Source organism: Halichoeres trimaculatus, unplaced genomic scaffold (genome assembly GCF_033239565.1).
Source record: "Halichoeres trimaculatus isolate MK-OKI-2021-1 unplaced genomic scaffold, fHalTri1.1 fHalTri1_scaffold_6, whole genome shotgun sequence".
NCBI lineage: Eukaryota > Metazoa > Chordata > Actinopteri > Labriformes > Labridae > Halichoeres > Halichoeres trimaculatus.
Genome location: NW_027437184.1, coordinates 25204706 through 25222167, shown reverse-complemented (window position 1 = coordinate 25222167; position 17462 = coordinate 25204706). Strand labels below are relative to the sequence as shown.

At 38.7% G+C, this 17462-nt stretch overlaps 1 protein-coding gene across 1 annotated transcript; it reads left to right on the top strand.

Annotated features, from left to right (window-relative positions):
- Nucleotides 1-1358: 1358 nt before the first annotated feature.
- On the top strand, nt 1359-16207 carry rps6ka4 (ribosomal protein S6 kinase, polypeptide 4). The gene is made up of 18 exons (XM_074672150.1): nt 1359-2325; nt 3335-3406; nt 3893-3960; nt 5044-5194; nt 5329-5444; nt 5978-6085; nt 6239-6319; nt 6692-6795; nt 7022-7172; nt 8441-8602; nt 8890-9015; nt 10030-10163; nt 10261-10354; nt 10501-10671; nt 11658-11849; nt 11934-12093; nt 13627-13790; nt 13910-16207. Exons 1-18 carry the CDS (start codon nt 2238-2240, stop codon nt 14126-14128), a joined length of 2361 nt encoding a protein of 786 aa, XP_074528251.1. The 5' UTR covers nt 1359-2237; the 3' UTR covers nt 14129-16207.
- The last annotated feature ends 1255 nt before the right edge of the window (nt 16208-17462 follow it).

Below are 17462 nucleotides of genomic sequence, written 5' to 3'. Positions count from 1 at the left end.
TTGATTTACTTGTGTGCTTTTGGTAGTGCATCACCCATCTTCTGTTGAGCTTCAGTTGGTGAACAGATGGCCCTAAGTTCTCTTGCTTAGTGTCTTGCTAAACTTGGGATTTCTTTTTTTATGATGATTATATCAATCTGTCCAGGCACTGACGTAGCAAAGCTGCCCCAAACCATTTTGCCCCTTCTTCTATACTTCACATTTGGTTAAAAGTTTCATCTGTCCACAGAATATTTTGCTCGTAGCACTGTGGAACATCCAGGTGCTCTTTTGCAAACTTCAAACTTGCAGCAATATTTTTTTGGATAGCAATAGATTCCTCCATGATGTCCTTTCACAGACTTCTTTCTTATTTGGTGTATTACACACTGTAGATTCTTCAACAGAAATGTAGGCATGTAACCTTTAGCTGACACTCAAGGGTTCTTCCTCGCCCCATGAGTAATCCATGTTGTGCTCTTGCAGTCATCTTAACAGAATGGCCACTCCAAGGCAGACTATGCTGAACTTTCTCTGTTCATAGGCATTTTGTCTTGATGCAGACTGAACAACAAGTTTTACAGATATAATTTTGTAACCATTTCCATCTTTATTCAAGTCAACAATTTTTCATCATAGGTTTTCTGAGAGTTCTTTGTGTGAGGCATGGCTCACATCAGGCAATACATCTTAAGAATAGCAAACTCAAAATGGGTATGCATTTTGCATAGGGTAGGGTAGGGTTAGGCTGCTTTTACCAATATCTCCAATCTCATCTCAATGAATGGACTCTGTCACTTCCAAACAGCACTTAGAGATGGGAGATGGTGTTATCATTAAAGATATAAATATACATTTTTGTGTGTGGTATTAGTTTCAACAAACTGTGTTTTTCATGTGTTGTGACTAAGATGAAGATCAAAACACATTTTATGAGAAATTTATGCAGAAATCCACGTTACTCTACGGGAACTCCCTTTTTTCCTTGCTACTGTAAGTTTGCAAAGAGTCATTTACAGTGAGCAGATCTTGCAAAGTTGAATGCCATACTGGTGCCAAGAAAGCAAAAATATGAAATACGTCATGGGAATATACAAGCGTCTATTTCACTCTAAACCAATAACATATGGTTGAAAACTTGGCAGCAGCTGGTGACCATACGGTACCACGGTATTTTGGTGCCTCCTTGGGGGTTTTTGGTGTTTTACATCAGACACAAGCAATCACGTTCGTGTTATTTAGTTTATTTTAATGGTGAAATCCTGTTTTCCTGTGCAGCATTTGAACGTATTGATAAGCATTTAATGCTCAGCTGAAGGAAAACGCCGATCAGTTCAATTGAGGACTCGGTCAATGTAGCTCCGCCTACGCCAGTGGTCACGTGACTGACCGTCGCCCAGGTTGTGTCGAAAGCATCCTGGTGTTAGCAGTTAGCTCTCCGTTGACAGAAAATAGACTATAAATACTTTTAAAATGGGTGAATTAGTATCGTGGCTCTAAGGAAGAAAAGGAAGAAAGGAAACTACATGGACTAATATTTTCCAACATGGTCTGACTGTTGAAATCTGGAGAGGTTAGCAATAAGCGCTAACTAAACATTAGCGCTAGCTAACGTTCAAACTTTGATGAGCAACACAAGCAATTTGAAAGCTAGCTGCTTGTTGCACATTTACTACTGCCACACAGGCTAGGGAGATTACATGTTTTGTTGTTGCAGCACTCGGGCTAACGTAGTTGTATTATAGGTGATAACGTATTTATTCTTTTGTTTAGACGTTGATAGAAAACTAGTATTTTTACGATATTACTAGGTAACGATAGCTAATTTATGAATGACTTCTTCATATGAAATGCTAACGCTAGCTATTTAAACTTCATCGTAACTTACATACAGCCAGCTAAAATAAAGACAAGTGAGCTTTTTGTTTAGTTACAGTGGGAAACGGCAGAAGGTGGTACACAGCCGTTATCGGTGGAGTTAAACATTTTTAATCGATTTCCTTCAGTTGCAAAATAAATGATGCGAAACAGCAGGATGTCAAACACATGGGGATTAACGATGGGGCAGCAGTATTGTCTCGAAAACACAGCTGCCCGGTCATTTCGATAATCCCTGTATTCTGGGTGATGCATATGCAGTAGCATTTTGTTTTATTATTGCCGGGCGTATCAGCTCCTAAATACACACAGATATTTAGATAGTTTCTCAGTAAGTCTTATACAGTCTGAATAGGTTGTAGTCAACTCTCCTTTGAGTTATGCCTGGGGACGCGTCTGATAGTAGTGATGACTCCGATGCAAAAACAAATGAAAAGGCCTGCACCGTCAAGCATCAGATCACCAATGGTAAGTCAGCGTGCCGTTTGTTATCAGGCGTGATGTAAACAGAGTGTAACCTCCGACATATTAAAAATGCAGTTTAAGCTCATAAGTGTGAGTTTGTGTACTACTTAATTAATACAGATTTAATAGAATTAATACAGATATCTTATATTAACGATGGTTGTTGTGTGTGATGTTGAATCGTAATTTATCATTTATGTGTGTTTGTTGTCTAAATACTTTGTACAACAAATTTTAAACAGGGCTGTTGGTGCCTCATGGTTTATTTATTAATATTGTAAAAGCCCTTAAATAGAACAAATAGTGTAAATCTACTATCACCCATATTCATATTGAACAGAGAACTGTTGCATTATTCTTTTTCAGTGAGTTGGAAATTTTGGGTTAGTCACCGTACAACATCATGGTTTAACTGTCACTACAGAAAAGTATTATTGTACTCGCTGTGACTAACTGGGGTGTGGATACAGACCAAAGTGCAGCCACCTTTTAATCTACAGAGAGCAGTTGAACAGGCAGCACGGTCACATGTTGTAGTAGAGCTGCGGCTTCATAGTAAATCATCAAATCACTGACTGAAATGTAAACATTGGATGTCTTTTATTTTTAATATAGGTAAAAAAAAGACTTAAAAGTGTTGTCACTACATGCTGTTTGGTGTTTTATGTGTGGTAATGGAAGAAAATATGTGATCGCTCAAAAACTAGACAGCTGTGGTACATTGGTTTGTTTTTGTGGTTAAAGCATGTGCCCATATATGAGGGTTTGTCCTTTTTGGAGCAGTTGTGAGTTCAACTCCTGGCCACAACCTTTGCTGCATGTCATCCCCCACTCTCCTCTCCCCACGTTTCCTGTCTCTTTTGCAATGTATACTAATTAAAGCAAAATGACACAATATCGTCTTACAAAAAAAACCAAAAAAACCAAAAAAACAGTTTAACGTCTGTCTTTTCACATTTCATGCCATACACTACACTGTCTGTTCTAACTGGTATTTCCTGTCTGCCATTAGCTAACCTCACAGGTCACACTGAGAAGGTGGGCATGGAGAACTTTGAGCTGCTCAAAGTCTTGGGCACTGGAGGTAAGTGTTTTCATGAAGCATCAAATACATTCAGTACAGATACAGCTGTTGTCAAACCTGAGAACTACTTTCAATGAGATGTCTGCACGAGGTTTAGTCAAAGCACAAAGGATGTGTTTTCCTGCCATGCTTTAATATCTTGAGGGGGAAGTGTTTCTCATTAATTTTCATAGCTTGTAGAGAAAATGTCCCAGGGGGCTAAAATGTTGTGGTAAAGCATTTCTTTACTGAGTGAATTGGGAGTTGCAGATCATCAAAACGGCATGAGTACTATGTGAATGTTTATAAAGGAGACCATATGCTGTAGATGTCTCTGTTATTAGATCTCATCCATAATGAATACCTCTGAGGGATCTGAGATGCTGCTTCTATCAACCAAACAATGCTTGATTTGATGTGGTGCACAGGAATGTGTCTGTATATATAATCCAGACCAGTTTCTTACTAAAAAGTGAACTGACAAAACATTTGTTTGTCTTTGTGTAGCATATGGAAAGGTGTTTCTGGTCAGGAAGAACACTGGTCACGATGTTGGACAGCTCTATGCGATGAAGGTAAGACTTCTGAATGCATGATGCACTGAAAAAAAATAAAAGCTGGGCATTTAAATAACTGGGCCATGTTTGAGGAAAACTTTTGAAATGTTAAATGCAAATGAGAAGATGATTTTGCTTTTATTCAAATGTATCCAAAATGCTTGGGAAGCACATAATGAGATGTCATTCAATCTAACGAGATGCTGCAAAGTAAAGGTTGACTGATCTGCCATTCAATTTAAGCCCGCAGAGGGAAGGGAAGAAAATATTTTGACACATTTTAGAGTACAGGAGAAAGAAAAACAACTCATCATTAGCTACAAACATAGTCATGGTTATATTTAATATAGAGCCAAACCTATTTGAAAGTGTTTGAAAAGATAGTAAAAAAAAAAAAAAAGTTTTCAGGTTTCATTTGTCTTAATTAAAAGATGACCGTCTCATGAAATGCTAAGTATTTGCCATTTCTTTCAACCTGAGATCATACATGTGCCCGGTCCTTCTCCCAACTTCCAAGATTAACTTTGTTTTGCAAGTATTCTTCCAAAAAAAAACTTCAAACAAACATTATGTAATACACATTGGCAAGTATTGATGATTTTGTGGCAATGAGCAGATCAGATTCCTAGAGCTCCCCCTAAAAGCCCCAGAAAAAAACGAGTCTGTGTGATGTTTTAGAACGATGGCCAGTACTGTATGAACAATCATTTGTTCTTTTTGACAACGATCACAGCCCTTTCTTTTGGCTGTGCATTTAGCTTGTCTTCCTATGCCTTTGTAAATCCTGATGTGTTCAATAGAGCTCTGCCTTGTAGGATCTCTTGAAAAGGGAGACCATCTTGAGACTGACAGCATCACATTTTTTAATTGTCTTCGGAGACACATGCTCAGTTATTGTTGAGCTATTTTAAGCCAAACTTCCTTGCAGTAATATATAATCTGGTGCTTTCTTGCAAGAAGAATTAATTCATATAAATGTTTTATAACCAATTTAGATGCTTTTTATGAATTTTACCAAAGTTATCTGTGTTTTCTAAATGATGTAGGAAAAGTTTGATGGAAGTCAAACCTTAAGGAGGTTTTATTTGATCTCTTCCTAAGGTGTTAAAGAAAGCAGCCATTGTCCAAAAGGCAAAGACCACAGAGCACACTCGCACTGAGAGGCAGGTGCTGGAGCACATCCGTCAGTCTCCCTTCCTGGTCACACTGCACTATGCCTTCCAGACGCAGAGCAAGCTTCATCTCATCCTGGGTGAGTGATGAGGACTTCCCTCTTGTCTGAAAGAGTTCAAGAGATGTTCTTTGAATGTACCTAACAATAGCTCTGTGTCCATGTGCTCTGGTTGTTGTAAGCTTTTTTTTTTATTTGTCTGTTTGTGACTGCAGACTATGTGAGTGGTGGGGAGATGTTCACTCATTTGTACCAGCGGGATCACTTCTCCGAGGAGGCGGTGAGGATTTATATCGGGGAAATAATCCTGGCTCTTGAGCATCTGCACAAGGTGTGTGTCACTCCTTTCAACTCTGTATCTTAAATCTATATTTATTGACGTTTGGATGCAAAAAGACAGAAACTGCAACTGTACAGAGACGCTGCACCAGTATATCTTTTAAATACTGTGAGTCATGTCATGACTCATGACATGTTGGGGGCTCTTTTCATTTGAGCAAGCAATAAGTGAATCTACAGTCTCATATGTCCAGTTTCAGGAAATGTAAGTTCTGTATTTGGTGGCTTTTGGGATATTTTTGATCTGCTTCCACCAACAGATTGGTTATTGTCATTCTGTACCTGATAGTCTAATTACCCCTATTGTAAAGAGCAGGAAAAACAAGTTTCTACCTTTGCAAAAATACTACTAATTAGAAATGACTTTTTTTGCTGGATATCGAAACTTTTTGAAAATCTGGAATATTTTTAGTTGGTCATTTCTGTCTCACTGCTTGACAAAATTTTAACAGTAACAGTCTCTATTATGAGATATTTTTACCTACCATAAGTGTAACCGGGCAGTTTTTCTGTGTCTGTCTACAGCTTGGGATTGTTTACCGAGACATCAAATTGGAAAACATCCTTCTGGACAGTGATGGCCACGTGGTGTTGACAGATTTTGGCCTCAGCAAAGAGTTTCTTGAAGAAGAGGTATGCGAAAGTGATACCAACACATGGAGATCAACACTTATTTGCATGCAGCTGATTAAAAGCTGTATAAAGAATGAACCAATCACAGAAATGTTTTGATCCAGTATGATATTCTTTATTGAGTCACTTAATGGTGTTTTTACCTCGTTGCAGAAAGAGCGGACGTACTCATTTTGTGGCACCATCGAGTACATGGCACCTGAGATCATCAGGGGGAAATCTGGGCATGGCAAGGTAATGATCGAGCAGCTGCACTGGATGTGTTTATATTTTATTACAGGATATTTCAGAATGTTCAGGAGAACATTAAGCTGTAAACTTTTAAACTGCTGTTCAACACTAAAAGCTTTAAATCAAACTTATGCTCACTGTGGAGCCTGCAGGTAACATTAAAAACAGTCTATATATAGCTTTTACTTTGAACTCTATATAGGCCGATCACCAGATTAGATTAAAGGTAGGATTGGCATTTTTGGTCATGAAAGGAAGCTTGTATGATAACAGATAAACCAGGCTTCACTGGAAAAACTACACGCCAGGAGCTTTATCTGCTCATTTTTGTTCTCTTTCCCTCACATAAACTTTTCTAACCTGTCCTTCCCGCAGTCGGTAGACTGGTGGAGCCTTGGGATCTTGATGTTTGAGCTGCTGACAGGAGCATCTCCTTTCACCCTGGAGGGAGAGAGGAACTCCCAGGGTGAGGTGTCAAAGTGAGTGTTGCTGACTCCATCAATATTAAACAAGTTTACGAATCCTACACAAGCTGTCATTTTTCACATAGCAACTCATGAATTCAAAGAAACTACACCAACCAGTGTATAAGATGCACACATTCACATTTATCTACCAAACAAATGCTCAATTTAAAAACGGCATCTACTTTTTAGGGTTTTAATAATTACTAAATGAGAATTATTTCCATCCCTATTCCTTCAGACGTATTTTACGCTGTGACCCACCGTTCCCCTCCATGATTGGACCCACTGCTCAGGACCTACTGAGGAAGTTGTTGGTAAAAGACCCCCACAGGAGGCTGGGCTCTGGACCACGAGGGGCTGAAGATATAAAGGCACATTCATTCTTCAAGGTCATTACTTTTTCCTGTCACATGTATTCTGATACTGACAATCTAGACTGACCTACTCATGATGAAATTTCTTAATACAAGGAACTAAATCAATGAATTTTTCTTAGTTCATTAGCAGATTCTCTATACAGGGTGTCCGCGGGGTCTTAAAAAGTATTAAAAGTTGATAAATCCATTTGGAGAAAATTAAGGTCCTTAAAAAGTATTAAAAAGTCTTAATTGTGGTTTTATGAGGTATTAAATTTTATTGGTATTCAAGCTTTGACTCCAAAAATATCCATGAGTATCTGTTTTCCTCCTTGCGACAGTCCCCTTATTGGGACGTTAAACATTCGGCCAGTAAAGTTGTAAAGAAGAATAGAATAGAATTACTTTACTTACTTAGAGTCAGTAGAAAAATACAAAAAATGAAAAGAATAAGATAAAATAAATACATAAAGATTTTAGTTAGAATAAGATTGTGAGAGGTATATACACCAGCTATAAATTACTACTAGTTTTAAAAAGAGACATTAAATACAACATAAAAGCAAATCACACAAGGCCCACGTCCTAAATTTTGAAAATAATTTAATAATTTTTTATTTTTATTTTTTATTTTTATTTTTTTGCAAGTTGGCCTTGAATAAGTCTTGTTACTTGTTGTGAGAGTGTTGAAAAATTATTTCAAGCTTTATTCCTTCTCAGCTTACATAATTTCTGTATAAATGTAAACTACAACTGTTAAAGATGGGTTGCCAACAACAACTCAAAGTCGCGATTAAGTCTTTAAACTTTTTGAAAGTTTTTAAAAAAAAGTCTTAAAAAGGTATTGAAATTAACCTCAGGATTTTAGCATATACCCTGCTATAGTCTTTACAATCAATTCAGGGATAATTTTTGTGGTGAATACCTTGAAATGAGAAAATTTTCTCAACTTGTCGGGCGAATGTGGCTTGTTTGAATTCTAATAAGACATTTTTTATTGAAAATAAGGCAAACACTCAAATAGATTTCAGTTTTTGTGGTGTCGTCAGCTTGTTGGAGCTGTTCTTCTTCTTCTTTCCTCCACACCCAGGCAGATTTCCTGCTGCCACGGTATACTGTGTAGGAATATGAAGGCTTGTTAATCAGTAAAATAAAACGACTTTAATCACTTGTTTTATTGGACCTAATCGCATCATTGGCATAATAAACAATCATAAATATTCCAGCTGTCAGGCTGATAATCTACCTGTCTGTTTTCTGATTCATCAGTTAATCTTGTCTGCCTTGTTTTTGTCGAACAGGGTCTGAGCTGGGCTGACCTTGCACAGAAGAAGGTGCCAAGTCCATTTAAGCCAGAACTGAAGAGTGAGCTGGACGTGGGGAACTTTGCCGAGGAGTTCACTGGGATGGATCCTGTTTACTCCCCTGCGAGCACACCCCCAAGCACTGACCGCCTGTTCCAGGTTAGCCATTACTGTCTTTGTCTGAACCCTTTGGAAAAGCTTTGTTTTCAAAAAGTCACAGACAGTGGGATGATGATTAACATCCTGACAGGGCTTATCTAATAAATCTAATAAGTACGAGGAGTGAAAGCTCTTTTCCTTAATGCAGGTTTTTGTACTTGGTAATGCACGTGTCAAATGGTTGCCCACCCTTCATTTCTCTGTTTCCTCTTCTCTCTGTCTTTCACATTCGACAACTGTTAATATACTTCCCTGTCATTCATCTAACAATGCCTTTATTATTTTAGGGTTACTCCTTCATCGCTCCCTCCATCCTCTTCAATAAGAACGCTGTCATGGGAGACTTTGTAGAGTCTCAGGTTGGCGCTGACCGACCAGGTTCAGCTTCTGTTCAGCGCAGTGCGATGTTAAAGGTATGAATCATAACTCAATCATACTGTCCTTTAAAATGAAAGTATTAGATTACTTTGCTTACCTCTACAGACAGGAAGGAAGATAAACTAGTTTAGTAAGCCCACCTAATTACACAAAGTTGGTTAACCTTATTCTCAAGCAGGTGTTTGCAGCACCAGTCAGTAACAAAGATTTGGTAAATCAGAGTTTCGAATCCTTCCTCTTTTGAAAACATATTTAAAAGTATTTTTTTAAAAGGGGTTAAAAATTAAGGACAGACTATGTACGTGATATTAATCACTTTCGAAGCACGATTTAAGCTGTTTTTTTGAACTGTTATTCTGAGGTATTATATAGAGCTGAAACGATTCCTCGAATGATTTGAGGTACTCGATTACAAAAAATACTCTAGTAATTTTCTCTGCCTCGAGGAATCGTTTAATTTTTAAAAAGATCAAAGAGTGGTATTTCAAATAGAGCTGAGGCCATATTAAGAGAGTTTTCAGACCCCTCAAGCAGCCTCTTATACAAAATAGCAACTAACAACAAATCTAGCTTCTTTTCTGGAGTTTGGAGATTAATGGGTCATTCTACGAAACGGGTGCCATTTGGGGCCGCAACATTTGATGAGATGTACAAAGCACAAAAAATGTGTCAAAGTGTGTTTACAAATTTTGGAGCTACCAAAGCAAGTGCTCTTATTGAAATGCTGTATCAGAAAATCCTATTTCTTAAAGAGAAAAATTTTCATTGGAAAAATAACTGCTCTTTAACTTAACAAAAATGTATTTTATCCGATTACTCGATTAATCGATGGGATTTTCAGTAGAATACTCGAATATTAAAATATTCGATAGCTGCAGCCCTAGTATTATACAAATCCGTCCCAGTAACCCGATTTGATGATGCCAATGTTTGAATGGCTTTCAGTGGAACAGAAAGCCAAGTCTTTTGCTCAAAGACTTCAACAAAAAAATCACAGAGAATTTCTTCTAACAGCTGAATGTAACTTGTACTTTCCCGTCTTTCCTCAGGAGTCACAGTTTTTCCAGCACTATGAGCTGTGTCTTCACGGGCCACCCCTGGGTGAAGGTAGTTTCTCTGTGTGCAGAAAATGCCGACACAAACAGAGCGGCCTGGAGTACGCTGTCAAGATCGTCAGCCGCAGGTAAGTGGAGATCTGATGTTGCTGGGATGTACAGCGCTCCTGTGTATTTCACAGGAAGTCTTTGTTTACACCAGGTGTTTTGTTTGAATTATAACAGAATGGAGGCAAACACTCAGAGGGAGATTGCTGCTCTGAGGCAGTGTGAATCCCACCCAAACATTGTGAAGCTACATGAAGTCTACACTGATCAGGTACGGTGGAGGAAACTCACAAAGGATGACGTGCAAATACTTTCATAGGATACACAGAGAGAATATACTGAATTCTGTATATTTAAGGATGTAGATTAGTGCTGATAGTTTTAACTCTTCTCTCTAAATGCCCCTCTCCCTTTCAGTATCACACATACTTAGTGATGGAGCTCCTGCATGGAGGGGAGCTGCTGGAGAGGATCAAGAAAAAGAAACTGTTTGGTGAGGCTGAGGCCAGTCAGCTGTTACAGAGCCTGGTCTCAGCTGTCAGCTTCATGCACGAAGCCGGAGTCGTGCACAGGGACCTCAAACCGGAGGTGGGTTTTACTGAAGTGGAAGCACTCTGCTGACACGATAGAACAGAGCGGTGTCAACTGTAAACACATTAAAACACTTGAGTATCACATCAGTTAAAACAAAGGTCAACAGTTTTACCCCAGATTCCCTTTGTAATTGGAATCAATGTTTAAAAATACTCTGACAGGTTTTCAGTGTAGAGCATGCTGTAACGTCAATAGCTGTTGCCATAAATATTTTTGTAAGACGGACAAAAACCATCCAACCAATGCACACGTCTGGTCTTTTTCCAGAATGTCTTTCATCAAGTTAAAACCCGTTATTTAGATGTATGAGGGTGTTATTGTGGGTATTCTGCTGCATCATTTGCACATGAATGATTTAATCATTGTAAACACGTTGGACAACAACACATAATGCCTCTGGTTTGCGGCGCAGCACTTTTCCAAATGAGCGCTGCAGATTTATCACACATATCCTGCCGTCTTCAAATGGCTGTGGGATTTAATTAACTGAAGGAGAAGTTTTTTTTATTTAGTTTAAAGCTGCTGTTAATGACAGATAGCTGCAAGAATCACCCATTAACTTTTAGTGTTTTACTGAGTCGACTGTCGTAATCGCATAAACTTTTATTTTTGATGCCAATCTAGACTCAGTCACAGACATGGGAGAGTTTCATTAAAATGATTTCAGTTTCCAAACACTGATGTCCGGTCAAGAGATAGATGTGGTAATAACGCCTGACTGAGGCACTAAGTGTAATATTCACAAAAATAGTTATTTTGGAAAGCACATTCAAAGGAGTGTCCCATCTGTTGCTGCACTAAGTAGGACATTACCACACATCCCGGGAAAGAGCAAGCCAAGATTAGGATCATGCCAAACTGGAGTAATCGTGGTGTTTACTTGCAGAAGATGCAGTGTTCATAGGGAAATTGGAGCCCTTGGTGAAAGAAGTCCAGAGAAATGAGAGCCTATGAACATGGATGTTATCTTCTCCTCACAGAATGTGCTGTTTACGGATGAGGGGGCGGACTCAGTGCTGAAAGTAATAGACTTTGGATTTGCCCGACTGTGCCCTGCAGGCAGCGCCCCCCTACAGACTCCCTGCTTCACACTGCAGTACGCTGCTCCCGAACTCTTTGAGAGCGCAGGATACGACAAAGCCTGCGACCTCTGGAGTCTCGGGGTCATCCTGGTAATTAAACTTAAATCTGTTAATTCTGTTTCATCAGTAAACTCAACTGGAGCACTAATGACTTACTCTGTGGGTTTCCATCAGTACACCATGCTGTCAGGCCAGGTGCCATTTCAGAGTGAACAGCGTGGGATGACCTCATCATATGCTGCTGACATCATGCAAAAGATAAAAGAGGGGGATTTCTCATTGGATGGAGAGGCCTGGAAGGGAGTTTCAGAGGATGCCAAAGAGCTTGTTAAAGGTGAGTGATGTAGGAAGTAGAGCTGATGTGGTGTGGGATATTTAGGCCTGCTACAAAAAACTACTCTATTCTGCCTTACCTGTGAGGCATGGACTCAAATTGACTCTTGAGGGGTTAATTAACAGATTTCTGTAGAGCACCGTTGATGTTGAGCTGGAGTAAGATGAAAATTTCAGTGTGTTTTTGCTCTGGTTTTGCACATATTTAAATATTCAACTCAAGATGTGACCACTCTGTGTCCAGTTATGATGCTGTGCTACATGTGCATCAGAGACGATGCTGAGAATGTCAAAGTCACATCGTGCTTTTCTTGAACATCTACATGATGATGCAGTATTAAAACCTATCAAAATTCTTGGAATTTGTGCATTATGTGTAATGTAAAATGGTTTTATATCACTGCATAGCACTGGGGCTGCAAATATAAACCATTATTGATCAGCCTTTGGATGCATAAACAAATCAATTATTAATTACTTGTTATAAAAACAGCAACAGCAAAACAAACAAAAAACAACAGTATTTTTCTTCTGACATAAAAAATGATACTAAAAGGTTTTCTCCCTGTATCATATTTTACTCACAAATTAATGCATAAAACATCATATACTGTTGTACTTTAGGGTATAAAGTCCATATCTACGCAACACATAGCGCCATAAAACGCTTAATCTCAACATACAGAGCAGGCTATAAAAAATATAAAAAATAAAATAAGAATCTCTGCGGAGATTAAGTCATTCAGAGTGGGGTGTAGATTTTTAACTGTAGATTTTCTGCAACAACCTGAGTATAATTCGAGACCCCACATTTATCTGTGGTCAGAAATTTGAACATAAAATCCATATCAGAGCCCGGTCTTAACTAGGGCTTAAACTATTCCTCGAATAATTCCAGTAAGTCATTATAAAAAATGATTGAGGAATTTCTTGCACCTCGAGGAATCGTTTGATTTTAAAAGGTCAAAGAGTGGTAGTTTGCTCGGACTTTCAATGTGGCACATATGATTTCTGATTTTTCAGATCAAAAAAATATCCATATACGTGTGGTGCAGGGCTTAGTCTGAACACTGCAAAGACTCAAAATCTTTCAAGAATGTCTTATTCCTTGATAAAATGTCTCATATCTAGTCAGGTTACGTTGAATTTTAAATCCATCACCCAAAATCACTTGTTTCCCTACTTGTTATGAACAAATTTTCATTTGAAAAATAACTGCCCTTTAACTTAATAAAAACGTGATTTATCCGATTACTCGATAAATCGATGGAATTTCCAGTAGAAAACTAAAATATGTAAAATATATATCGTTGCAGCCCTAGTCTTAACAATAAATCAATTACTTATTACTGTATTGACAGTTAACACCTCTAACTGGTATCCGCACACTTTAGGATTTTATTTGACTCATTCCCTGCTCCTCCAGTTTTTCAACTTGAGATTATGGAGATAATCTTGCACCACCGTCCTTGAGTTCTGTGTGCATCTCTTATACCTATTGAAATTGTTGTTATTCCTCCTCCTTTATTCCCAGGCCTGCTGACAGTGGACCCAGAGAGACGTCTCAAACTGTCTGATCTGAAAGAGAACAGCTGGCTGCAGGGGGGAGCCTGCATGTCCACCACTCCTCTCTGCACCCCTGATGTACTTGAGTCAAGTGGACCGACAGTACGCACCTACGTCAACGCCACCTACAAGGTAACAGTACTGTGAGGCTTACTTCTTAAAGCTGGATGACAGAGATGTAGATTACATAAACCTCATGTGTCACTTTTCTTTTCTAATATCCCGTCTTTGTCGACTTCTTCTCTAATCAGGCTTTTAACCGCGGCAAGAGGGAGGGCTTCTTTCTGAAAAGTGTCGACAACGCTCCCCTCGCAAAGCGACGAAAACTGAAGATGACCAGCACAGGAGTAGAGACCAGATGGAGCTCATCCTCTTCCTCCTCCTCATCTTCCACCTCCTCCTCTGCCTCGGCCTCTGCAAAAGCATCCAAAGCACAGCCAAAGCAAACTGTGAGCCCAAAGCAGAGCTAGCCTGAACAGCAGGGGAGAGGATGAAGTGGTGTGTGTTCCTGCAGGCAACACGGGGGTCCTCCAGTGGTGATAGGCTCACCCAGTTCCAAACAACACACTCAGACAAGCCAAAAGACTGGTTAAACTTTGTATTAAGTTTTAAATACGAAATGGAATTCACACTTTTAACAGCAAAGAAACTTCATTCATCATGTTGTATTCTCCCCAAACCAAACCTGTATTTTCAGTGGGACGATGGCGGAGGTTTAGTTTAGTATCTCTACGATGTACAGAATTTTGTGGCCTTGAGAGGAATTATTACTCACTCAGTATTCACTCACCATAACTTGGTGATACCACACACTAAAAGTCTAAAACGAGACGTTTACCTTTGTTCACTGTGGGTAAAAACAGTGCCTGGCTATATAGGGATAAAAGGGAAAAAGGAGCCATAAATGAGCAGAAGCCATACACTCAGCAAAGCAGTGCATTTATCGATTCAGCCGACCTGAATACACACAAATTTGCACACAGCAGATGATCAGGACCAGGATTTAGCAGGCTTAACCCTTTACATGTATTGAGATGTATTTTTTTTCCAGTTGCCAAATGTAGAGTAATTGGCAGAGGACGTTTAGCCACTAGTGCTATGGAAACACTGCAGTGTTGTGGAAACCTGAATTTTCTTTATTTTCTTTCTTCTTTCAGTTGTTGAGCAAAATTCCTGCTGTTTGCACTATTAGCAGAGAATGTAAATGATCAAATTATTAAAAAAGAAATGTAGATAGCAGGAAGGAATGTGGTGAATGTGGGATGTGTGACACCTCGGGGACAGCAAATGATGGAGCATGCTTCAGCCTGCGTAAAGTTCTGACTGCATCAAGACAGAACTGATGTCTCAAACACACTAACAACTCTACATATCCTGCTTATCAGAACAGAGCAGAGAGCATGTCCTGATCAGGGTGTATTTTGAGAAAATGCAGTGCTAGAAGTCTGGAAAACATGGGGAGTCAAAAAACAGAAGAAATGAGGAGTTTTCTACTTTCTTCGTGTTCTTGCTGTAAATTTCTTGCATTTTGTGCTGGTTTGAACCTCTAGCATGCTAATCTGTTGTAATGTAAGATTTTTTTCCCATATTTTCTTACCTTGGACTCCATGAGAAGTTGTCAAATAGACTTTTTATGCCACCAACAGCAACTGGATCACATGCAGATTGGAGTAGAATCCATTGTTTGTGATTTTGCGTTGTATCAGACATATTTAAGAGAACTACAGCTCCCTGGTGCCCCTGCAGACCAGACTGCACCATATGCAGCTATCAGAAACAGTCAGGTCTCATACTGTGAGATATGATCCCCCCTTTGGTTTTGTCTTTATTTTACAGATGTGGTTTAAAAAGATTGTATGACTTTGAAATTGAGATAATGTTACAGAATGAAGCATTGAATGACTTTGGGTTGTTTTTAATGTGACCATCCTGCAGAGCTATTGTGTACATACTCATCCTTGATCAAGAGCAAAAAAAAAGCATAATGGTTTAATTTGACGTCGATGTCAGTAGTACTTACGTGTCCTGATGTAATTCTGCTTTTGTTGGACTTTACTTTTTTACATGTTGCACAGTCAGTTGATCAACTAAACACATTTCAGCTTTAAAGGTGCTTTCTCTGATATTTATTACATGTCATTGATTTTAATGCAGTGGTAATGGGATTGATTATTTTAATTGGCTTTTGCTGTGCTCCAGCATTACGTGTGTGTGAGTGTGTGTGCGTGAGAGATAAGGTGTGTGTGTTTGTTTCTGGGATGTTTGTTGTACTGATATTTCTGTACCAGAAGACGCATTATTGCAAGTTACTGTATTACTTTCTTGATGTTGTTTGCCTTCCTTGTCTTTTGAGGTATCTGGTATCTGTTTGTGTTTGACATTTGTACTTCAGATTCTGTGCTTTTCTTGGTGTTTAAATTCTTTTGTTGTGGTAAATGATGTTTCTCTTTTTTCTCTCTTTTTTTTTTGATTATCGTTATTTTACTGAGATGCACTGTCACTGATGTTGTAACTGGGAATTTATCTTTTGCACCAAGATTTTTGGGTCGGTGCAAAATAAACATGACTTTTAAATATCTTTGTGTGTGTGTGCGCGTGTGTGTGTTGTAATTGCTCTTTGCTGTCAACATCAACTTAACTGAGATTCATTGATTCTGATGTAAAGGCTGAGTTTCTGCTTGTAAATGCAACAGTAATAAACTCAACAGTAAGCCTGAGTCTGAAGCACAGCAGGGAACAAAAGTTATCCACAAGTATTTTGTAAGGATGAGGGCTCTCGTTAAAATTTATAAATGTCAAACATCGTGAGTAATCAGGCAGCTCTTCCTGAAATGATGCTCATTCTGCCAGGATTAGGAATCTGACTTCTTTTTGTTTTCCAGCCTCTCCTTTAACAACACAAATTATAGTAATAGTAATACATTTCATTTATAAACTTCTTATCAATACAGAACATTTGATAAATTTTATAAAATTAAAATACACTGTTAGATGCTGAACGTGAAGATTGCGCTTGGAATAAACAGATATCACTGTCTCCATCGGTTGAAATGATGAAAAACATTGTTACAAAATGTTAAAATTCACAATGTATGTGTAAAGACAAACAGGTTTTGTGATGGCAGAGTAATTAAAAAATTCACACATGAAATGAGTCCCAGGCTTGGCAGACTCAGTCCCATTTGAAGTGAGCCGTTTCCCTGTTTGTGTGCAGTTTCCCCTGGTAGTTCCTCACTACAAAGACTGAGCTATGTGTGGATATTTCTCTTTCATGTTAAAATACTGCTGCTTTAAACAGCAATAATCACTTAAAAAAAGAATGAGCAGAATTTCTACTTAAAACTCTAAAATCCTCCTGAGGTCTTTATGAAAAGTTTTCAGCGTATAATGAAGCACCAAAGCTTTCATGAGGGTTTGGTTTAAATAAAAGCTTTATTGCTCTCTGGTGCTTTATATCCTCTGTGTGCAGAGCTCTCCAGGCACTCAAAGCACTCGAAACAGACGTGTGTAGAGCTTTTGTTTTACATACGGTGCCAGCTCACAAACGTGACTACTTTAGTACATTAAATGTATAGTTGTAACAGGATCCACTGAAGGACAAAATTACATTTCACAAACACAGTAAAGTGCAGTTTGAAGAATGTTATTCAAACAAGTTTAAGGACTGAGATAGAGGAGGATGAGTCGGGGTCGAGGAAGCTAAATCATCAGGAATGATGGGGAGACTCAGAAATGAGGGCGGGAGTCATGCCTCTGGTTCAGTGAAAGAAGGAGAAAAGGTAGAGGAGAAAGAAAAGAGAGGGG